A 24464-nucleotide genomic window follows, 5' to 3' on the forward strand; every position below is an offset into this window, starting at 1 on the left:
AAATGATTGTGAGTCCCCACTGTGCCAACCAAATGTGATTCTGCAATACCTGGAGACGGGGATTTGTGCAGCTGCTCCTGGCGGTGGTGTGGTGACTAAGAGAACGAGCCCACCCTTAGTGGTGCCGCTCACGTCCTCAGAGCTGCAGCAGTGCCCGACCTTGAAGAGTGGGCAAGGAAGGCAAACATAACCGTCTGGCTGCACAGTGGCCCACGTGGCCCTCAGACACCTGTGGAGGCAAGCCCACTGAGAAGTAGCACCCTTGGCAGTAGTGACTCAGGATCTGTGAAATCTCCTTTTCATAACAGTGGGTGATTCTCATCCGCCAAGGAGATCACATCCGGCCTGAACTCTCCAGGCCCTGATGCAGGGCCCAGCGGAGCATCTGAAGGCACAGCTGAAGGTGCTAAAACCAGCACTGTGCATTCACTGCAGAGTGGAAGTTGGCAACTAGGAAGGCCATTGTCCACAGATCCACATTATTACATCTGTGGAAGTGCTTAGTTTTTATCTTTTTACTTCTAATTCTTTCTGCTTAAGTATTCTTAAATGATCACTGTTCAGAACCCAGGGTCTTGGGATCAAACTCTGGTCATACAGGCTGGAGAAGGCTATGGGGAAACAGAATCCTCCTGGGTCTCAGGTGGGTGCATGATGCCTGAAGGGCTCTCCCACCCTCCCTTCCTTCTTTCCTGCTCTGCCTGGTCACAGCATGGGTGCAGAGGGATCCCTTAGGGAGGATTGGGAAGGAGGAAGCTGAAGTTTCAGGTAAGGCAGCCCCTTCTGTGGACTCCTTTCCACCACGGCCCCCTTGAGGAGGAGTGAGAACCAGGAAGGACAGGTGAGTCTCATCTGAGCTGACTAACGTCCAGCTCAGCCAGCCCTTGATGTCCCCAAGACATCCACCCACCGCAGTGAAAGATGGTAGGACTCACTGCCATTCATAACCCATGTCCACAATGCTGGGAAAGAAAAACCAAGTTCAATTTACCAAAATATCTGTATTATCTATAAAAATTGAACTCTAATGAGTCACTGCTACTGGAGGCAGCGATATCCGACTATGTTGGCTGCATAGGCAGATGGCTGCGTCCCAGCAGCCCACAGGCAGATCATGGCACTGAGTGGCACGTGGCCCGGCTCATTTGTAAGGCCTCAAGAACCTGGACACTTTGGAACGTAGCAATCGGATGAAAGATCTTGGGAACATCTCTCGGGATTCCTGGGCTGTGTACTTGAAATAGTTCTGGGGGTGGGCCAGGACATCAAACAGAGCTTTGATCAGCTTCTTATCCTAAAAAGAACACAAGTTTTGTTACTGGGCCAAAATACTTAAACATTCCAACATTTTGCCAATGGAACTATAATGTCCCAGTGTTGGACAGTAGGTTGCTGAGCTGAGAAACACTTAGTGAAAATTGTTTCCTCTGATTTTTATCTCTTTTCCAGTATTTATTTTCCCAAAGTATCTACAAAAAACATGGGTTACTTTTGTAAAGGAAAGGGTCATATATAAAAAATGGTTTTCTTTTTCTAAACCAGATGAGATGCAACACTGGAATCTGGGGAATATTTACAGGGTTGGTGAGATGGCAAGTGTCTGATAAGTACTTATAAGCATCTAAAATTTGGTGGACTTTAGGCTTGAAGGATAAACAAGGAGTCAATGATATTCAGTTATTTGGAGAGTGAACATGGAACCATGATTTGCCACTGGCCTGGATTTAGAGTAAGCAAGTTTCCCACTGTTCCTCCACGCATTTCCAAATTAAAAAAAAAAAAAAATACAGTTTCACTTGACAACACCGAAGAAAGCCATCTGAATATTTGTTTTAATTACGTCTGGTGAAGATATAAAACTGACCTCAGCCCAGAGCAGGCTTGGTGTCTGAAAGGTGGCAACATGGAGCAAAAGGAAAACCTTCCTCCAGTGGTGCCTGGGAGCTCCATGGGTGACTGCAGCATCCCCCTTCACTATGTACCTACCTTAAGTATTTCCTGATGGTTCTCAGATGCATAGAGCCTGCCATCTCGAACTATATCTTCAATGAGCTCCTGATAGTCCTCTGTTGGAATAAAGGACATGATTGACATTCATGGGATTTAGTTATTTCCAAACTCACTCTTTCTTTCATTTTTAAATAAGGTTCTGAGAAATGCCTCTTCTGCAGCTGCTATCAGAACAGTGACCGCTGTGATACTGAGAAGGTGATCAGAAGAGAACTTCCACAGACTCCCACATCCTCTCACCTACCAGCCTCTGCACCCACCTCTTCTGTTCCATCTTCCCTTGGATGAACCCTCTGTGCATCCAGTCAACACCCTTCCTCCACTTTTTCCACTGGCTCCATCTTCTCTCACCAAGTCAAGGGCATTGTTCCAGCACTTCTGCCCTTTCTTTCCTACATGATGACATTTTCTCTCTCTATTGGGCCTTCCCCATCAGCATGTAAACATGTTATTATGTCTGCAATCCCAAAAAAGTCCCCGCCTTGACCTCATTTCTCCCTCAGCTTCCATCCTACATTTTTGCCCTCTTTATTGCAAAACTACTCAAAAGAATTGTCAACACTCACTGTCTCTAGTCACCCCTCCTCCTCGATCCACTTCTTCACTCAGCTTCCGGGATACCATGCTTTCAGGTTTTCCTCCTACCTCACTGGTCACTTTGTCTGAAGTTCCTTTGCTGTTCTTCCTCCTCTCCCTGACCTCTTACTATGGGAGGGTTGCAGGGCTCAGAGCTTGGTTCTCATCTCTTCCATCTATACTTGCTCTCTGGTGAGCTCACCAGCCTCAGGGCTTTTCTCTTCTTCTCTACTTTTCTCCCTTCTGTCCTCCCTTTTTTCTCTCTGCCCTTGTATTATGTAAAACAATCAAGCTTCTTAGTACCAAGCAAGACTCTTCTTTCCTTTTTTCGTCTTTTTTTTTTTTTTTTGGAGGGGATGGGGAGAATTTCATTGGTTAAAGAGGGAAGAAAGCTATGTTCATTTTCTTATTAGTTAATTTTTGGTGTTGATGTACATAGTAAATGCAGTGCACACAACGTAAGCTGTCTCCAAATCTAAATCCCCACCTTTCAAAGTCTAGCCTACTTCCTAGTCATAATTCAAACCAAGCACATGCAAAACACAATCTTTTCCAAATTCCAGGCTGAAAAGAATGCCTCTTTGTATGCATATCATGTACAAACAAAACCAAACAAATCATAAGAACATCACTGGAACTATGTGGAAAGAGTGCTTGAAAAAGTTTCTCCTAGTCAAGTGGTGATTAATGAACATTTATTAACTATTGTATGGTTCTCATGATTACTAATTTAATATAGGTTCAACCTCACTGGTGCTCTATTCATGTGGTATCTTCCTTCTTATTCTTCTACTTTAGTGAATATCAAATATGAGTAAGAGTACATGTTTATCTTGAATTCCTTTGTTGCAGAGTCTCTTCCTCAGAGAACTAGCTCCTCTTGATGATGGGTGTTCACCACTAGGAGGACCAGTTGCTGTGCCATGTCCTAGTGTAAGAGAGAACTGAAGCACTATTTGCCACCACACCAAATGCTCCCAGACTGCTGTCTTTTTTAAATGTTTACTTATTTATTTTGAGAGAGAGCGTACAAGCTGGGGAGGGGCAGAGAGAGAGGGAGACAGAGTATCCGAAGCAGGCTCTGCGCTGTCAGCACAGAGCCTGATGCAGGGCCCGAACTCATGAACCATGAGATCGTTACCTGAGCCACCCAGGCACCCCAGACTGCTGTCTTTTAAAAACATTCCCTCCACTATCAAGAACTACCATGTTTTATCCCTTGCTACAACTGTCATGAGAAAAGCAGTCAAGAGTCATAGGTAAGAACTCAGGCCCTGGAGTCCCAAAGATCTCTGCCACTTTGTCCTCCTGACCTCAGGCCAGTTAGTCTAAGTTAATCTCTAAGCCTGAGTGGTCTTGTCCATAGAATCAGGAAAGAATCGTGTCTATGGCAATTATGAGGGCTGTGCGGTGTCAAAGGCACTCAGCACATGCCTGGTACTCAGTACACGTACTCAGCGCAAGTTAGCTGGGACTACAGTTCTCCCCGTCCTCCAGTGGTCAGTAAGCCACTCTGTAGCAGCCTCACTTGCCCCTTCTAAATGTGATTTCTATTCTTCCGGGCTTGGAAACCAGCTATCAAGCTTGTCTGAAATATATGTTCAAAAAAAAAAAAAAAGATGAAATAAGCTCTGAGTAAAGACCTAAAAGGCTTCTATATTACTAACACAGCAATTTTCAACTAGTATCTGCTGTGACATGTGTAAGACACACTCTCATGGGCCTCAGCAGCTTTATGTGTAATTTCCCTGGTTCAAGCTACAACTCTTTATTTGAGAAAATGAAAAAAAAAAAAAAAGGTGTTTTCATGTATCACAAAGGTAGAGTTGAGAACAGCCAAGCAAAAAGATGTGAGCTTTAGTGATATTTATTCTGGAGTCTCCGTGTCTTTTTTGGTTCTTTCACTGATTCCAGATTGGGGGTAGGGGGGCTGTTGGTTGTTTGCTTTCAGGTAGATGAGGTGTTCTGTCTCTCTCAGCAGAGCCACATGGGAGGTATTTGTGTCCACCTAGGGCTCTGATCCTAAGAGCCCTTATCAGGAGGGATTTGGCATGGTTTCAGGCACAGAGTTGATAATCCTGGATTTAGAACATGTTATAAATGTGAAATGCTTTTATAAAATCCATAGAATACTATCTGTCCAAAACATCTACTGTCAACACTTGTGTAAAAACCTTCAATGGCTCATGGCTTCCTGTAAGATTAGGTCCACCCTTCTGAGTTTAGCACTCCAGGCCCTTCACCACCCAACTCCACACGCTTCTAATCTTATCTCTCACTGCTAAGCTCCATGCACCCTACCGACTGACCAAATCAGGCCATTAATCAGTCCCCATACATGCCAGGTACTCTATCCTTTGGCCTAGATCATTCTCTCTAACTAATGTTCTTCCCATTATTAAAAAAAACACAAAACAAAACAAAACACACACACACACACACACACACACACACACACACACACAACTCATATGTTCTTTCAAGGCCCAAATCTCTTGAGATTTTGCTGTATTCTTTCCAGTGCATTTTGTATTTTAAGTAAATGTTTATCAACCAAGTCCCAGACCCAGGTAGGCCCCCAGGGCTCACAGGAGGCACCCCTTCACCTAACAAGAAGCAAATGAAACCAGAGAAGTCATCTGATTTGCCCAAAATTACACAGCAAATTAGTAGCAGAGACAGGACCAGAACTTGGGTCTTTCTCCCCTGCTCCTCAGGATTCCATGTAATGAAAGTCACAGTCATAATTAGCTAGTATTTACTGAGTATTTACTATGTGCCTGGCACTGCACCAAGTCCTTTGTGGATTATCACATTTAACTGCCATGTTAGATCTAATGATTATCCTCATTTACACATTAAGAACATGAGACTTAGAGATGGTAAGTAACATACACAAAGTCACTGAAGAGATTAGGTCGAGGCTGGCCCATATGCTTCCCCACCAAGCCATGCTCACTTTTACTTATTTTCTAAAACATCTTTTCATCCCTGTAGTCAGTGTCCCCAAATGCTTGTTTAAAATTTGACACATGTGAGTCAGCAGTGTCCTTTCTCCTTATTCCACCTGCCTTTCTGAGCACATGTGCTTGTCAGCAATCTACCAGCTGGCCCAGAAGTTGGTTCTCCTGAAAGCAGAGAAGCTCCTTGGGCGTGATGCAGCCCAAGCTTCACAGCGCTTACCGTCATATGTCACATACGGGACCTGGAACCCTCTGGCGCTGTTCCCTTCATTGGACTTAAACTGAATCCACAGCTTCTTTGACCTGGAGGTGAAGGCGATGGGGCGTTCATAGGTCTGACACGTTTCGTATGTTGTCACAGAATTCGATGAAGCTGCCAAGGGAAGTTAGAGAGGGCAGGGTTCAGGACTCATCCTGAGCAGCAGACAATGAATACTCATTGTTTCAAATGAAAACACCGTAAAACAAGTTATGCTCCAGAGCTCTTTGGGCTCAGCTCATAAGAGCCAAAGTCCTGGGAATTGACTGGACTCCACTGGTGATTGCAAGCCCCCAGAGAAGGCTAACTGAAACGCCCATGGCTAGGCAAACAGCAGCAGCCCAGGCTGCGGTGCTCACTGCAGGGGCTAAGGAGAGGCCGTCTAATTCCAGAGCTACCCGCTGTCATCCAGTAATAACCACCCCCAATCCCCGCATGCTTCCAGAGACTAGGTGGTGCACTATGCACTTCATGGACTTTATCTCACTTAATCCTCTGAAAGTCACAGGAAGTCGGTGCCATTGTTAACTCATTTACAGAGTTTAAGCATTTGCCCAGGGTCACAGAGCCAGTGTGTGGATAGGTCAGGATTCAAACCCACACCTGACTTCAGACAGTGTAACCACTAATAAGAGTGGCAAACACAGTGGCTCCATGTGTCATTATTATTCTAAGTGCTTTATGTACATGAAGTCATTTACTCCTCATGATAACCCTATGAGGTAGCAACTATTATCATCCCCATTTTAGCAGATGAGAAAAAGGAGTTGCAGAAAGAATCAGAATGTATGTCCAAGATCACGGAACTAACAAAAGGTGAAGCTGGGTTCAGGTCTACGCAGTCTGGCTGCTGAGCTCACTCACTACACTGCCTTGAAGTTGTGTTGCTGGCAGTGTCCCTTAATGGGCACTGGGTCATGCATCAGGATAGGAGGAGGGTCCCTCCTGGCTGGACTATGACTTTAGCCTCGGTCAGTCCCAAAGCCACGAGTGGCTTCCCACAGTGAGACAACGGTCTGGGGCCTGGCTTCCATGAGCTTCATTGGCTCTGTGTGATGTTGTGGAAGAGGGTCCCCGGCAAGCCCGGGGTGGGGGGAGACTGACCTGCAGAATCACTACCTCTGGGATTCAGCAAGAGGCCTCAAGGTGGGTTTGTCTAAATTTTGTTTCTTGGCAAACACTATAAACTCATGTCCCATCTCTGTTCTAATACAGAGGTGACACTCTAGCCTTGCTGCTCACATTTAAAGCTGGGGAGCATGCCAGCAGGCTTCCACGCTAGCCTTAGAGGGGAGGGGAGAGAGGGGACGCACAGGTTTTCCGCATCACCAGGTAGTCTCCACAGTCATCTTCTATAGGCAGGAAGATCTCAGGGACCACAATCAAGATTCGGCGCTTGGGCGGTGGGTTGATGGTCCATGTACACTCCGTGTTGGCTGGGTAATTGCCTGGGTAGTTTGGGGATTCAATGTATCCGGTGAAATCTCCCAGCTCCCCTCCACATCTTCTGTCTGGAAGAGGAAATGCCATGAGTTATGAAGGCACAGCATTTTCATCATTCTGTCATGGCCACCAGCAGCTCAACTGAGGAGAACCACTGCATCCTCTTGCCATTGAGGAATGGCACCATCCCAGGATTAATGTGTCCTGTAATGCCTACGGTCGCCCGTGGGAGCCTAACTACACTAACTCCCCACACAGAGCTCATCCCACTGAGTTCCCCTCTGAGTTACCATTTTCTCTTTAACTTGAAGGTGCTCAAGATCAGAGGAGGGCATTCATGAAACAAAGGATGAATTTGGTTTTCAATATTTTGCTTACAAAGTCTAGGTGCCAGGGGAACCCATGACATAGAATTTCTAGGTCTTTAAAAATAGGGAGAACAGAGCTGACTGCTAACTAGAGGATATGTGACCCTTTCCTAGAGACCTTGATGAATTTATGATAGCCATATTCTTTCTCTTTTCTTTCTGGTCAAGACCACATTTTATTTTTGGTGCAGAAGAAAATTCCAATTAGGTCTCAGTCAATATGGGGCTTGCTGGATACTCACCTCTGGGAGCAAAGATCAGGAGCACTCGCGTGCACGCACACACACACACACACACACACACACCTCAGCCATTAAATCTCCATTCATCCAATAAATGTTAGCAAAAGCTCTGGGAGTTCAGAAATGAGAAAGACACAGTCCTTGCCCTCAAGGGGCTTATTGTATAAGACTGTCAGGTGCACCTGTGCAGGAGAGGATGTTGAAGGCACTATTTTTTTCCTCTCTAATTGTAACTGGCAATTATTTTTTTTAATGTTTATTTATTTTTGAGAGAGAAAGTGTGAGTGGGGGAGGGGCAGAGAGAGAAGGAGACAGAAGATCCTAAAGCAGGTTCCATGCTGTAGGCAGAGAGACCAATGTGGGACTTGGATCCATGAACCATGAGATCATGACCTGAGCCAAAGTTGGACACTCAACCAACTGAGCCACCCAGGTGCCCTGTAACTGTGAATTATTATTCCCACTAAAAAAATTTCTTCTTGGAAGGGGGTGCAGTGGGGAGAGCCATGGAGTTGAGAAGGACTCAGCTTCAAGTCTGAAGGACAGCCTGAAGATCCGTGCCATGTGGCTCCTAAGGGCCAATGAAGGGTTGGGGATGGGAGGACAAGGAAACAGATTTCATCTGGGTACAGGGAAGAATTTTCTAACACTGTGAACTTCAATCCCAAACTCCTCCAGTTTGGGAAGGCCTCCTTGCTCCCCTACACCACTGTGTTAATGACAATGAGTCAGCTGAGATTCACTTCTGACCTTTAGTAGAGAATTTTACATAATGGTTAAAAACCAACCAACCAGCTAAATATACAACAAGTCCTTGAATGATCTGCTCCCCATTCCTACAGGACGCAAATAAAATTCCTTTGTGTGGCATTCAAGGCTTCCCTTCCTGCTCTGCCTCAGATTCCACTCAGACATTCCATGATCCAGGTCCAGGGGGTCTCTCAAAAAGCCTTTCATTTTTCCGAGTGTGTGTTTCCTTCTAGCTGTGGTCTTGGGTATAAAGCTCTTTCTCCTGCTCTCCCCCCACCCTCTCCATCAAAACCTTCTCATGCCTTCCAGAAGCCTTCCCTCATCTCTCTAGGCAGAGTTAATTGCTCTTTCCTCTTCAATCCTACAACCTGTGCTGCCTGCAGGGCAAGGGACTTATTCTGCTTGGAGGGTCTCGCATATGACAGGTCCTCAAACAATGTTTGCTGAACTGAAACTCTGTGGGAGGAAATTTCAGCAAGCATAGCCTGTCAATGTGCCCAGAGAAGTAGCCAGGATCAACACAAGTAAGTACCTGAGAGCCAAGCCTGGCTCTCCTTCGGTGCTGACCTGCAGTGCCTGAGCTGGGTTAACCGTGTCCTCATGGTTCTCAAGGCACCTGGGACCCCTGCACCAACCCCCCTAGTCCCAGGTGGACCCAGGAACCTCCCTCTTGGTCAAGACTGTGAAAGCCTCAGAGAGACCTACCTTTACATTGAGTTATGTTTGTGGAGCCATCAAAGTCAGTGGTAGTATTTCCTGGGCAAGAAACACAATTATTTTTTCCAAATTCAGGTTGATATGTTCCTGCTGGGCAACGAATACATCGGTGAGTGGTGGTGTTGTAGAAATGTCCAGGTGAACATTGAACTGTGGGGTCGGGGGAGGGTGGAGAAAATGAAAAAAAAATTGTGTTTTCATCAACAGTCACATAAAAGTTTTCACAGTTGGTGAAATAAATTTGTATGCCCAAATGAAGTACTGCTTTCCTACTAATCTGGGGCTAATCAACACTTAATTCCCTAAATAGCCAGCTTGGGTGGGACCTGTGACTCACAACACTGAGCAAAATACAAAGGGAACAAAGTATGGGTGTATCTTCACAGAGTTTACAGTCCATGCAGAGTCAGGCATAAATGAGCACAGCCTGAGTTCTCATGCAAAGCACGCTTGTGAGCTGTGAGGGTGCTTAACTGATGCCAGGTCCTGGGAGAGGTGGCAGTGGGTCTCTGGGGAAGGGCAGGACCTATATGGGAGGGGGGCCAGGGGAGGGCGCTGAGAGGTAGGAAGGCTGGAAAGAAGGAGCCAAGAACCTGTTGCATAAAACCTGTTCACCTCTCCCAGACCAGTCAGCCCTGTCTGAAGGGGGCCAGGTGGCTGGGGGAGACCACATCTAGGGAGTTCCCATGCTCCTTGTATATCCTGCAGGAGTGGATGGTGCTGGGACCTGACCTCTCAGCTACTGGGACACCACACAAGGCACCTCTGGGCTGGGCTTGATAGGAGTTTTACCAGACCCCCACGGTTCTCAAAAGGGAAATTCAGCTCTGGAAAAAAGCAAGCTGCGAAGTCCTCACCCCTGGTTTCACAGTCCTGGAAGGAAGTGGCTCCCAGATGTTTGGTAGGGAGGCCTCCTCCACAGGGGAAGCAGGAAGTACGGCCGGCCTCAGGCTGGAATGTGCCCAGGGCACAGAGCTGGCAGGGTGCAAAACCATCTGCAGAATATTCACCGGGTTGGCACAGACCTGGGGAAAGCAATGACCCTAAGTGAGCAAGGTCCCCTGGGCAGACCCTTTCCCATCTCTCTGTAGATGAGCTCAGAACTTGGTGAGACCTATTGCCCTATGCTGACCTGAGCTCCCACCTCTGTGAGAGGAGCCCTCTCTCCTGCCCTGCCACTGACCCTGAGTAGGTGGCATGTGAGTGCTTGATGTTTACACACAGAGCTACAAAGCATGGTGCCAAGATGGAGACCAAGGAGCCAAGTGTTAACTGCTTCCAAAGTTGGGATGAGGCCTGCATTTGCTTAAGGCTTAGGACTACACAGTGCCCAGATAGCCCCTGCAGTGCAGGAGCCCCCAGAGAGGGTTCTCTGCTCTGGAATCAATCTGGTAATCTGTCCCAGAAGTACACTCTTACCCAGCTGCTACATCCTAGTGATATAAAGACTCTTCTGGTCATGAAAGAAAGAGTCTCCCTGTTTTATCAATTATATACACTAAGTTACATCTTACACTAGAGTGTGCCCTGGACTTCCCCTACTAAATCCAACCAATCGAATCCACATTGATAGAGGGACCCAGTGGGTCTTTAAGCACCAGAGGGACTTTAAGCACCTTACTTTATTATTTTTTAAGTTTATGGCAAGAAGCACAGCCATAAACCAAAGGATTTCTAAAAGCACATGTTCCTTAGGAATTAGCTTGTCATTGCCAAGGTATTATGAAAATCTGTTGACTCTTGTACTGCTGATCTCTCCCTTATTAATTTTCACAGTCTTCTTTCTACCTATAAGTTCTAGATATAATGACATTTAATGAACACACACCCAGGGGAAGAGTCTGGAATCTGTCAGACCTATGTTCTGATGCCAGATCCTCCACTCTTTGGCTGTGTGACCTTCAGTGAATTACCTGACCCTCATAAAGTTGTTGTAGTGATACAACAAGCAGAGGACTAATTCATGTAATATACTTTGCCTATGCCTGGCATAGGTAAGTACTCAATACATGTTAGCAATTATTATTATTATAATTACTACTAACATTATTATTATAAATATATCTTAATAAGGTCACATACAAGTATAAATAGATGCTCCAAAGTGCTTCCTTATCAACCCACAGTTGGTCCTAGGATTTCATAACAGGCCAAAGATATGGTAGGAGTCACGCAGTTAGTCTGAGGCTCTGATTTTTAAACCCTTTGAAAGATCCCACAGTTGAGTCAGGAGTCATGTAGGTGGGAACTAAAGCTGGCTCTGGGAGTCACTGGGAGGAGAGGCAGGGGCCACCTGCTCTCCACCACAGACATCACCTACAAACTACCGTGTCAGATCACACCTTCTTTGTGAGCCCACAGAGCGTCAATACAGCTGGCCACTTAATCAAAAATCAAAAATCAAATTATTTTATTAATAAAATAAATAGGAAATAATCCCACAAAAATCTAAATCAACCTGGCTCTAGAGTTAACATAAGGGACATGAAAAACTCTTCACAGAGTTTTAACAAAGTCACCAAATGGTTACTCCTTAAAAATCAATACAGTATGAATTTGAGACCAAAACTGGACAAACAGTGAGAACCACTTTCTCCACTGTAACACTACACACTGAGAGATCATTCAGGTGTCAAGGTATATTTATTTACAGTGAGTAAAGTGTGCATTAGCAACGCTTACACCTTCTTTTCTGACAATGCCTTCTATCAACTTTTCATTTATTTGTCCAAGTGAGCATCACCCCAGCATGTGTTGGGCACCAAGGTAGGCACTCGAGCCAAAGATAAACCCAATGTGGTCCCTGCCCATAGGAAGCCCATGGTGCAGTATGCATTGTCTGCACTGAAACGTTACTTAACACCTTCCATCTAAGCAATATTGGAGACTGGAGGAATAAGAAGGAGCAGATGGAACCCTTACCTCCACATTCAGATATATTCCAAGTTTCTGGAGTCTTCAGGGCTCCTGGATTTTCTGGTCTTGGGCACGGTTCACATGTGATTTGTCCTTCCTCATTTTGGAAGGTTCCATTTGGACATAAAATGCAGCGTTCTTGTGCTCCATCATAATATGTCCCAGCCCTGCAACTGACTAGCCAAAGTGGGAAATGATCTGGTCAGTGAGGGGACAGAGGCCAAGGAAGGAAGAGTGCTAGAGATAACAGTAAACAGATGGCATTGACCCCACACTCCTTCATACAAACCCCTGAATACAGAATGTGTGCCACCTTTGGGTTTTCTGTGCACACCCCTCTGCCATGATCCCTATGGCCCACTGTTAGAGGTGTTTACAGGTTTTCTCTCCATAGACCATGAACTCCTTGGAAGCAGGGATCACAGTGGTCTTAATTATCTTAGAACACAAGCACTTGATGACTTTTGCTGTTTCACAGAGCTGTCAGAAGGATTATAAAGTGAAAATCATTCACTGAACATAGGCCTAGTGCTAAAGGAATAGAAATGAGGGTGCTATTAATTCTGGCTGATGGCATCCCTGAAGGCTTCCTAGAAGCCACATCTGTGTGCGACATTAAAGGATGAATAGGATCTCCCCAGGAAGAAAAGGGGGCAGGTCATAAAAGGTCATGCTTGACATATAGGAAGAGAGGGAAGAAAGGAAGTTTAGGATAAATTTTAAAAATTCTTGAATGCCAGGCATTTGGATTTTATTATTCAGGTAGAGGAACCATTGAAACATTCACTCTCTGGTGGCTGTGAGGAGGGTGATCTCAAAAGTCTTACCAATAAGCTCTCCAACATAGCACGCTTCATGTTTGTAATCAAATTAATATATTATAAAGAGGAAACCATGGTAAATGTCTCCTGAAAGACTAAACTACAAGGAAATTAATAAACTATGCTTCTGACTTTATTTCTGGTATTAGTAGTTATTAAATATAGATTTATATCTTATTTTAGAATATAAATATAAAATAAATATGCTTAATTGGGTTCTTTAATATCATATTCAAACATCATCACAACCATCAAAATAGCCTTTCTAATGGCTAACATTTACTAAGTACTTAATATCTCCTGTTAACCATGCCCAAATCTTTACGTACATTATCTCATATCCCCCAAAACAACCCTATAGGGGTGCCTGGCTGGCTCAGTCAGTAAAGCATGTGACTTTTGATCTCAGGGTCATGAGTTTAAGCTCCACTTTGGGCATGGAGCCTACTTAAAAACAAACAAACAAACAAACAAACAAACACAACCCTTAGGATCTAACAACCCTAAGGAGTTAGGTACTATTTTTAACTACATTTTACAGAAATAGAGACTTAAGGATGTGAAATAATTTGGCCAAGCTCCCACAGCTAGTCTGTGAAATGCACCTACAGTGAGATTAAGAGTCTTGGATTTAAGGGGAAGAAAGTTCTCTAACAAAAGTGCAGAATCATAATTCAAGACTTTCCCAAGGATTCTCTATGTGGCATTAGGGGAGCTTGACTAGAATAAACATATTCTCTCTCTCTTTTTTTAAAATTTATTTATTTATTTTGAGGGGTGATGGTGGAAAGAGAGCACAAGGGAGGAGCAGAGAGAGAAGGAAAGAGAGAGAATCCCAAGCAGCCTCTTTGCGGTCAGCACAGAGCCCACTTCAGGGCTCGAAACCACAAACCATGAGATCATGACCTGAGCTGAAACCAAGACTCAGACATTTAACCAACTGAGCCACCCAGGCCCCCCTCTCTTTTTTAATGTTGACTTATTTTTGTGAGAGACAGAAGGGGAGAGAGAGGGAGAGACAGAGAGTGCACACACAAATGAGCATGAGTGGGAGGAGGTGCAGAGAGAGAGGGAGACAGAGAATCTGCAGCAGACTCCACGCTGTCAGTGCAAAGCCCAGTATGGGGCTTGAACCTATCAACCATGAGATCATGACCTGAGGTGAAGTTGGATGCTCAACCGACTGAGCTACCTAGGCACCTCAACACATTCTCTTTTCTACTGAAGCTGCTAAGAAGTAGAAAACAAAATGTCACATGATAAAATTAGCTATCATATCTCTTCAATGTCTGTGAGGAGGAATATCTGTTTTCATGCAATTTTCATTTATACTTTTAGGGTTAAACATGGCAAGGCTCTCTATTACCATTAATAAAAATGTCTTTTCATTATTCACTTCAAAATCTAAAAAAGAAAAAAAAAAACCCAAACAAGGTTTTTTTCTAAATCATAATAAGCCAAAATATACCATATTTCAAATATTATTTCTACAATTAAATGTCATCAATCAATAAAGTATACTCTAAATTCAAATTTTTAATACTTTTTTATATTGTTTGGATTGCCTTTTATAACATTCATAGTACCATTTTATTTAATTTTATCATATTTTTTTAAAAATTGAAAGTGAACCAAGCTCTCTTGCTTTCCTGGTAAACGTTATAATGAGTCTAATGTACAGATATGCGGCAGACAGAGTCTATAATTCCAGACCTAATTCTCGAATAGGAGAACCACTGGATAGTGGCTTCCATAATGACTCTGGTTTCAGTTCATCTCCCATGAAAAGTGGTGCTGGATTATGTACTAGGAATTCCTGACTTCTTATCCTGTGTCCCTCCTGACTGACCTAGGATGGGCCTACAGCAGGCCAGTAAGTGAGAGAGTAATTCCTTCATGGCTCTACCAAGTCAACTGTCATGAAGTCTGGCAGAAAGTAAATAAAACCCTGGCTGTCTGTCTGGATTCCCTCCAGCCAAGTCATTTCCATTTCTGTAACATGCATGCGCCTAGAGGGATAGTACCAGACGGCGGCAATGATTTCAAAGCCCCAAGAATCATAACTTTGAGTCAGATCAGCACAGTCTGTTCCATCATAGTTGCCCTGGTGGAAAACGGATCCCTTCCATGGATGAACAGGAATGGCTCTTGTTCTCACTGGAATGAGTAACTGGATGGGCTCCTGCTGCTCTGGGTTTCCACTCTTCCTCAGAACAATTTAAACCCCCCAAAGCCTTTTCAAGATTACATTTTGAGAAGCCTCACAATGTCCCACATCTGTTGCAATTTTCCAACTGAGCAAAGGGCTGAGAAATGGCCCCTTGGGCTGCCCTGCAGAAAAGAGGGCACTGGTTCTTTTTTCTCCCAGTGAAAGGCCTGCTTCACACAAACAAACTCATATTGTCACTCACAGTTTCCATTTTCCTTCCAGAAAGACCTACAGAAATAATTCTTGCCAAGCACCTTCCAAATTAATTTGTTTCTTTCACAAGGGAAAAATGAGCTAAACAGTAAAAAGTGATGCTGAATGTCATGAAGAGATGCCTGAAAACAGCTTTTTGCAAATGTGCTGAAGATCTGGCCTAAAGAGGCCTCAATCACACGTTCCAGTTGGTTCTCTTTTCTCCTCCAGCAGCCAGCTTGTTTTGCTGTCCCAGACAAAGGAGTCAATTGCCCCCAGAACACTTCACGATCACAGCAAAGCTTTTGTGTGTCTTCAGTGACCATTAAAATCCCATTCTCAAATCCCACACAGCTGTTTTCTCCCTCTATTAAAAAAAAAAAAAATACAAGAAAGCTTTTCTGATGCAAAAAGGAGAGACCAGCAGGGACCAGGATTAATGGCGACAAAGAGACCTGAAGGCTCACCCTCTTTTCAACACTATGGCCTTTGAGTATTTCAGGCTATGGACAAACACTATGGTCTCTCTGTGGTGAAGATGGTGAACCTAATAAAAGAGGTCACTCTCTAGCATCTGACTTGTTTTCTTACGAGGCACGCCTTGACTTCTGAAGGAAAGCCACAAGCTGCCCACGCTGGCCGATTCCCAGGGTGTTCTGGAGCTGCTGCTTTGTCACAGCTCAGAGGCTAAGACAATGCTGTGGCCTTGGGATTCTGGTTTGAAGTTCTTTTAAAGGAGCTGTTCAGAATAACAGGAAAGAGCACCCCTTCGGGCTGAGAGGCTGAGCTGCCACACCCATCCAGGTTTCTGGTGTGTGCTCAGGTTTGCTGTTTGAAAACGTTCTTAGAGTTGGGGCAGAGAGATGAGTGCAGCTGACACCTTCCTGAGGGGGCGGGGGGGGGGGGTTCCCCAAGGCATGCTGTGTTCTCTTCCTGCCTAGTTAACTGGGGCTGAGATGTCACTTCCTTCAGAGGGCCTCTTTTGCCCTGGATTTAAATATTTCCCCAAAGATTTGCCCTTTGCCCTCTTTTGTTTTAATGTTGGTGGCTATCCTTGGGATTTCATCTGTTGTCCCTGTGAAAATTCATTACTTCAGTTAAATGCTTAGCATTAATGATGTGCTAAGCACTGTTCTAAACAGAACTGGAGATATAGCAGAGAAGACAGATAAGGTCCTGCCCTCAAGGGGCTCTCATTCTAGTGGAGAATAGGGACAATAAGTAAGCAAATAAATAAATATATAGTAGAATGCTACCTAGAGGTAAGCATGAATGGAGGAAAGTGCAACAGGGTAAGAAGGTAGGAGAGTGGTGGAGTGGGGGTTGTATATATGTTGTCTTAAAGAGCATCCAGGCTTTCCTCTCTGAACAGAGACCAGACTGAAATGAGGGAAATGGCCTTGTGATGGGATTGCCTAATGGAAAAAAAAAAAAAAAAAAAAGCCAGTGTAGCAGGAACACAGTGAAAGGGTCAGGGTGATAGGAGAGGAATTCTAAAAAGCAAGCAAGGGCCAGATTACATAGGTTCTTGAAGGTCACGGTAAGAAAATTAGATCTTACACAAGGTATATTGGAGGCTTCGCATAGGGGAGCCACATGATCTGACTTATGTTTTAACAGATCGTATGGCTGCTATGTGGAGAACACACTGAGTCAGGCAAGGGTAGGAAAACGAGTCAGAGCCTGTCACAATAGACTGGGCCCAGGATGATAGTGACTTGGAATAGAGCGGTAATGATGGAGGAAGACAAAACTATGTAGATCCAGGATATAATCTGAAAGCAGATATGATAGGATTTGCTAATGGATTGGATGAGAAGCATGAAAGAATGAGAGAGGTCAAGAAGACTGTGAGGTTTTCAATTTGAGCAATGAGGTAAATAGAAGTGCTATTTGCTGAGATGAGGGAGAAGCAGGTTTTACTTGGGAGGGAGGGAGGGAGTAGGGTAAAATGTTTTGTGGAGTTTAAGATGTCTGTTAGCCATGCAAGTATTGATATTGAGAAGGCATTGGTTTTACTATTGGTCTCCAAGGTAGCATATTACACCTAGGGGTTTACAAAATGATCCACTGGGTGCAGACAAAGCATTTTCCCATCTATGCCTATTAATTTTTACCTAAAAAAAAAAAAATAAGAAATAAAGAAAGGTTCACTGGTTTAGTGTAGGGTATAAGATTGGTCCCACAGTCTGTCCACATCTCCATGAGTCAGAGACACATGGGAAGTAACAAGGTCTCCAAGGAAAGGGAAAAACAGGCATCCACAGCTCTGAAGGTGGGAAGGTACTGACTGCTTTGCTTCTTTTCAAAGTATTGAGAATTACAGTTTGCCTAGTTGAATAGATCTTTTGATTATATTATCCAGTTTCAGCCAAGCTAACTGGCACAAAATAGAGAGCAGCTTCATACAATCATACAGAAACCCTGGACTGAGCAGGTATGGGTAAACAGCAGGGAAGAGCCAGGTGGACATGCCTTTCACTACTGAACTAGTTCTCTGTCAAACATCAAGAGATGGAAACAGTAATGATTTCATCAGACCTGACAAGAGTTGAGCCAAAACACTGGCAACTCACAAAAAGACTATTTGAAAGATGGCTTTATAACCACTACTGTTAGCAATGAACCTTTCCAAATTATAAATATGGTACCTTAAGATGCTGGCCAGTTATTTTTAAATTTTGTTTACTTAATCTGTAACTCATTCTTCTATCTTTTATGATAGGCATAATATGTTAGCCAATAGTATAAGTATGTGACTTTTACACAAACATTCATAAATTCAAAAATATTTCACTGTGTGTGTGTTGGGGGGGGGGAGGTGAAGACCATTGAACACACCTGAGATAAAGAAGTCCATAATTCAAAAGAGAGGTTAGAGCTGGAGAGGGCAGTTTGGCAGTCACCAGCACATGGTGGTATTTAAAGATCTGGCAGCGAATGAGGTCATGTAGGAGAGTGTGAAGATACAAGATGGGGGACAGAGGACTGAGCCTTGGGATATCTGATGTTTAGAGATCAAAAATTAGGGGAGAAGCAACATGTAAAATAAAAAGGGAGCAGCCATTGAGGTGGGAGGAGAGCCAGAAGAGTGTGGTGTCTGAAACTCAGGAGAAGAGAGTGCTTCCAGGAGGAGGGAGTGGAAATAAGTACCTGGATGAGAGTTGGCAACTGGAATTGGTAACATAAAAGTGGTTCAAAAAGCGTCATAGTGCTTTTCTTGGGAAAAGCAGTTTCAGTAGAGGGGTTGGGAACAAAAACCAGACTGACTAGAGTTGAGGAGAAAATGGGAGGGGAGGACGCAAAGACAGCAAGTTTAGATAACTCTTTCAAGGCGTTTGGCTCTCTGGGGGTGGGGGGGGTGGTCAAAGAAATGAGGCAGTATTTGGAGAGAGGCATGAAGTCAAAGGAGGGTTTGTTTGGTTTTTCCGACAAGAGATAGGTTTGTGTGCTGTTGGAAATGATCTAGCAGAGAGGAAGAATTCTGAGACAAGGGGTCACTGGGGACAATAACAGAAGCAATGTTTTTGAGAAGGTGAAAGCAAATGGGCTCCAGAGCCCAACTGGAGAAGCTGACCTTGGCAGGAGCATGGGCTATTCATCTATTTTTACAGGAAGTGGGTCAGAGTATGTGTGAACAGATGCAGGACAGGAGGGCTGGTCTGTACATGATAAGATAAAGTTATTTTCCTAGCCTCCCAGAAGCTCATGGACATCACTGCCTGGAAGTCTTGCTGCAACTCAAATTTAACTTGCTCAAAGGGAATGCTTCTCTTCCCCTCCCTGCCCAGTCCTTCCTACCCCTCTGGCTTTGCTCTTTATAAATGGCATCTCTACTCCCCCAGGCACCAAGACTCCAACCCTTGCAATCCCACACGCAGTTATTATTCCAGACCTATTTCCTCCCTGCCCCATCAGTCAGCTGCAGCATTCTGCGGCTGTGTCCCTTTTGTCCATCTGCTAATCCTCACCTCTGTGGCAGTAGGGTCCTTTGATCCTCACCATCTCCTATCTAGAGATGAATAACCTCCCAACTACTTCCCTTTCCTTCTGTTCCTCCCTGCTTCAGCCCTGTCACAGCATAAAGTCATGCTAAAGTACTTCTCGGACTGCTTCCCTCCCTGACTCCAAAACCTCCTTGACTTGACTCCCAGCACTCCTCTTAGCATCTTTGATTCAGAACTCAGCCTTTAGTCTCCTTTTCTGAGTTTTCTTTCTTTCTCATGCTCTCTCAAGAGCCTATTTTTTTCTGCTTTTCTTATAAATCTTTTCTGATTATTTCTTCCCCAGTGATCACATTCATCCAGCCACTCAACCAACCCACAGGCTTTTTCTTCGTGCCTCCTTGCATATGCAACGGGGCTGGGTGAGATTAAGGACCTATGCGAATGAAATGAAGGATCAAGGCCAAGTCAGAAACCTCTGAGCTCACACTGACTTTTCCTCTTCTCAATCCCTAATCCAATTTATTACCAAATGTTACTCACATTTCCTGCTAAGTATTTCTAGAATCCATCGCTTCTTTTCTACTCCATCTAGTGCCTTCATGTTCTCAATATCTCTCATGCAAAGCATTCAAAGCCTCCCAAGTTGGGTTTTCTGCCTCTGATCCTGACTCTCAATGCAGTAAAAGAAATCTTTCTAAAATACAAGTATGACCTGGACATTCCCTGATTACAAGCACTCTAATGGTACCTTGTCACCTAGATATAAAGTCAAGGCTCCTTAGCAACATATTCAAGGTCTCTCATGACCTGCATGCTTTTCCCACTAGCCTAGCTACCCACCACATCCTACCTTGTGCTCTTGGTTTGGTAATACTGAGGTGTCAACCACCCCCAGGGGCACATCTTGCTCAGTCTCATTCCCCAGCGCTACTCCTCTGCCAGAATACTCCTCCCCATTTACATGTCCTCCGTGCCTCCTTTAAAACTCAGTGAAGGCTTCTCTTTGGGGAAGGCTTCTCTAACTCTTCCCTGGGAGGGCTAAGGGTGACTTGAGGGATTGTGTCTTATTTATCCAGGCCTCCTCAGCACCCACTGCAGAGCTGGCCCATTGTGGGTTCTCTATATGAGTGCTATAAGAGTTAGAGAATCACACGACACAGGCTGTACCCGGAAATGAGAGCATTCACACTGAGAGAGGAACACAGGCTCTTGAGACAGATCTGGATTTGAACCCTGGCTCTGCCACATTGGCAAAACTCCTTACCTCCCTATGTCTTAGTTTCCTTACCTGTAAAAAAGGCATGATGCAAATAGACTTGCAATGAGGACTGAAGGACATAATATATGTAAAGTGCTTAGCACAGTGCCAAACACATTGTAAGTGCTCAATAAATGTCAACATTTTGCCAAATTCTGTTTTTTAAACTCTTTTAATGAAAAGAATTTCCTACTACTTGTTGGGATGAGCACTGGGTGTTTGTATGTAAGCGATGAACCATGGGAATCTACCCCAAAAACAAAGAGCACACTTTACACACTGTACGTTAGCCAATTTGACAACAAATTATATTAAAAAAATAAATAAATAAAAAATAAAAGAATTTCCTACCAAGTCTGTGTGATAAGTATTGGTCTAATATTGGTCCATATTGCTAATATAAGCTTTATAATTTCCATGATTTAAAACAGATAAGAAAATTTCTGCGTGTTCAATTCCAAATAATTTCTCAATTCTGAAATAATTAATAAGAAAATGTCTGGCTCATTCCTGCCTCAGGCCATTTGCACTTGGTGATCCCTCCTCAGCCAGAACTTCCGTTGCCCCCATCAGAGCTTTACAAGGCCAGCTCCTTCTCATTTAGGTCTTAGATCAAATGTCACCTGCTCTGAAAGCCTTCTTGAACAACTGTGGAGAGTAATCCCTCCTCCCTTCTGTCCTCTGTATTATTATCTTCATAGCATTTTTAACTTCTGAAATTATTTTTTTCTTTACTTTTTTATTGTCCATGTCCTTCTGTTAGAATGTGAACTTCATAACAGCAAGCTCCTCACCCATTATGTTCACTGCTTCATCCTAAGTTCAGAGTGGTATCTCAATAAATATTGCTTGAATTAATTTTTCTCAATTGCTGCAGAGGAAAGTTACTGCTGTTGAAAGTTGAATTAAACCTTCTCAGTTTCTCTCAAGAACTCAGGCACAAAATTATTCCCAGTTTTCCAGTTGCCTGGATTGTGTCTTCTAAAAATTTCAGCAAGTTTTCAGAATAATCAAATATAAAAATATATATTTTGGCAAGTGTATTCCTTAAATAATTCATCCTTTATAAAAGGATAAATGGCTATGAAAGAAAAATAGAAATCCATGTCATCTTTATTTTTTCTTTAGGTATAAAGGGCTTTGTGAATTTTATGGAGCTTAAGGAATTTGTTCCTCAGAGAATGTAATCACTATTTTTTTTTTGACATCAAGCTAGAATTGATAACAGATGGTACAAAGGTCACCTGCAGCAGACTGTCCCCAAAGTTCTTAAATGCCAAATGAATGAGACCTTTCTATGCAAACATAAGTACAATAAATAAAGTATGTTATGGGTCAGAAGTGATTATGTTCTTTGATGTAACTTAGGACTTTAACACTTATTTTTTAAGTGATATTGGAAAAGCAACAATTTGGTGGAAAAATAGGCAAAGAATGCAGATATTCCCAGAAGAAGAAATCCAAATGGCCACAGACGTATGATAGCATACTCAGTTTCACTAATAATCTAAGAAAAACAAGTTAAACTTGGTAGAAGTAGACTTCTATGACATTTCAAACCTACAGGCCACGTGCACAAAAAAGGATATTCACTGCAGCATTTTTTGTTGTTAAAAAAATTAGGAACAACTTAATTAAATGTTCACCAATGTGGGTATGGTTAATAAATACTAGTATCTTAGAACAAATACAGACTAGGAAGCTTTAAAAGAAATAAACTTAGCTCCTCTATTAGCATGGAAGGATGTTCATGATCTACTCTTTTTAGAAACAACCCAGCAGTATTCAAATTGTATTGATACATTTTTTTAAAAATGTTTTTTTCATACATCAGCCTATAGCTGCCAGTTATCCTTTTAAGACATGAGTCAGAAACCCTGTTACTCCTCTGCTTAAAACTTTTTGCTGACTTTGTTTCTCACTCAGAGTCAGAGTCAGAGCCCTCACCCAGATTTCCATCCCCACCTGGTCTGGCCCTTGGCTACTGCTCTGACATCCTCCCTTTACCCTCCCTCCCCGACCTATCTTCCTGGCCTGCTTTCCCTTACCTTGGGGTTTCAGTACTTGCTGTTTCCTTGATCTGGGACTCTTCCCCCAGATATTCCCATAGGTTGCTTCTTCCATCTCTAACATCTCTGTCCAAATGACACTTTGCAACAACCACAGTCCCTGACCATAGTCTACATTAGGGGAGAGTATGTTCCTCCTCAGCCCTCCCCCTTCCCTGCCACTTTCTATTCCACTTCCCTGCTTACCCTTCATACCCTTATCACCATCCACTACACCACGTATTTCCTTCTTTATTGGTTTGTGGTCTGTCTTCCTCTTCCAGAATTGTAAATGCTAGGAAGGCTAAGATTTTTGCCTTTTTGTGTCATTACTGGATTCCCAGCTCCTAGAATAGTACCTGACACACAGTAGGTGCTCAATAAATATTTACTAAATAAATAAAATTTCATTTTTATATGTATATAACAACAGATATAGAAAAATACATAGCAACCTGTTGACAGGAATTCTTTCCCAAGAGTAGGATTAGGAGAGCTTTTACCCTTACTGTATACATTTCTGTACCACTTGAAACGTACACTAATTTGGTAATGGAAAACTAAATAAAAAATATTTTAAAGGAAAAATGTAATGGTTCCATCTGTCCTCCCAGTGACTCAAAATGTTTTTGGGATCTCCTTTCTGCTGACATTGAAAGTAATTTCCAAAAAGAACTATCCTAGGCATGTCTCCACTGTATATACCATCCAGAGTTCAGAAAATACCAGTAAGCTTGGGATTTATGATGTTCAAATAGTCCAGGAATATAAGGAACATACGACAAGCTCCCCCGTCCCCCCTCACTCACTCCCTGCCCCTTTGCCCATGGCATGTGTCTTCTGGGGAAAAAAAAAAAACAACAAAAAACCTTTCTAATTAACATATGCAGCCCCTTCTTATACACACTTTCTCCCTTCACCAAGGAAGAAATTTCACTGATAATTCTTTGTGCTGTTTTCTCTACATTGTAAAATCTTCAACACTGCTGTCAGGGTGAACCTGATTTGGTTCCATGTGGGCTACAAAATTCATCCATTGCTAGAGGGAGCTCTTGAGACAAGACACATTGCCTCTCAACAACAAATTCAACCTAACTTAGCATGACAAGCATCTCAGGACACATTAACACACACAACAGCGACATAAACCCCATACCAAGTGTCTTTCACAAGTTGTCATGGTCATGAGGCCTCTGTTTAAGTAACTCTTGATCCTCGTTCTTGAGCCTTTTCCATTGGAGCACAGCCATGGTAGTATTAGTAATACTTTAGTTTTTCCTGATTTCTTCACTGGCCACAAAGCTCCCTGGCAAGCCCGTAAGGCCTCTCTCTACCAGGATAGCAAATGGGGAAAGGGGATGCAATTTAGCTCTCAGAGGTCAGCAGGAAGACTGGTCTGCCTGTCCCTGACAGTTTCTGCAACTCACTCCGTAAAGTAGGGCAGCAACAGCCAACTCTCATCACCATTTTGGTGTGGAAACAAACTTCTAGAATTTTAAATGAGAACAAACCAACCAGCTGGGTTGTTTCTTAATTTTTTTTTCTTTTTAAAAGAGTTAGCTAGAATCAAACTCAAGACTATTTGAAAACCAGACCCTGGTGGACAATTATACTTGATTTTATACTTGATTTTTACTTCGTTTTGAGAAAGCAACAGAGTTGGGGTTATTGCCCACAACTCTTCTGAATGAGTGCCCTGGGCTCAGCTTTGCTTCTTGAAAAACACTGGCTTATTACTCCTTAGC

The 24464-nt window shown here is 43.4% G+C and overlaps 1 protein-coding gene across 2 annotated transcripts in view; it reads right to left on the reverse strand.

Moving 5' to 3' along the window:
* Positions 1–972: 972 nt before the first annotated feature.
* Positions 973–24464, reverse strand: part of SCUBE2 (signal peptide, CUB domain and EGF like domain containing 2) — a 62740-nt gene continuing 39248 nt past the window's right edge. Inside the window, exons 17-23 of one of the 2 annotated variants that reach the window (XM_042958347.1) lie at positions 12251–12421; positions 10186–10353; positions 9317–9478; positions 7122–7319; positions 5770–5922; positions 1987–2066; positions 973–1294 (exon numbers count right to left, since the gene is read on the reverse strand). In XM_042958347.1, coding sequence (XP_042814281.1) covers positions 1142–1294; positions 1987–2066; positions 5770–5922; positions 7122–7319; positions 9317–9478; positions 10186–10353; positions 12251–12421 — 1085 coding nt within the window. In that variant the 3' untranslated portion in view covers positions 973–1141. The remainder of the gene's footprint in view (positions 1295–1986; positions 2067–5769; positions 5923–7121; positions 7320–9316; positions 9479–10185; positions 10354–12250; positions 12422–24464) is intronic. The other variant, XM_042958348.1, reaches the window with a different exon arrangement.

This window comes from Panthera tigris, chromosome D1, assembly GCF_018350195.1.
Source record: "Panthera tigris isolate Pti1 chromosome D1, P.tigris_Pti1_mat1.1, whole genome shotgun sequence".
In the NCBI taxonomy this organism is placed as follows: domain Eukaryota; kingdom Metazoa; phylum Chordata; class Mammalia; order Carnivora; family Felidae; genus Panthera; species Panthera tigris.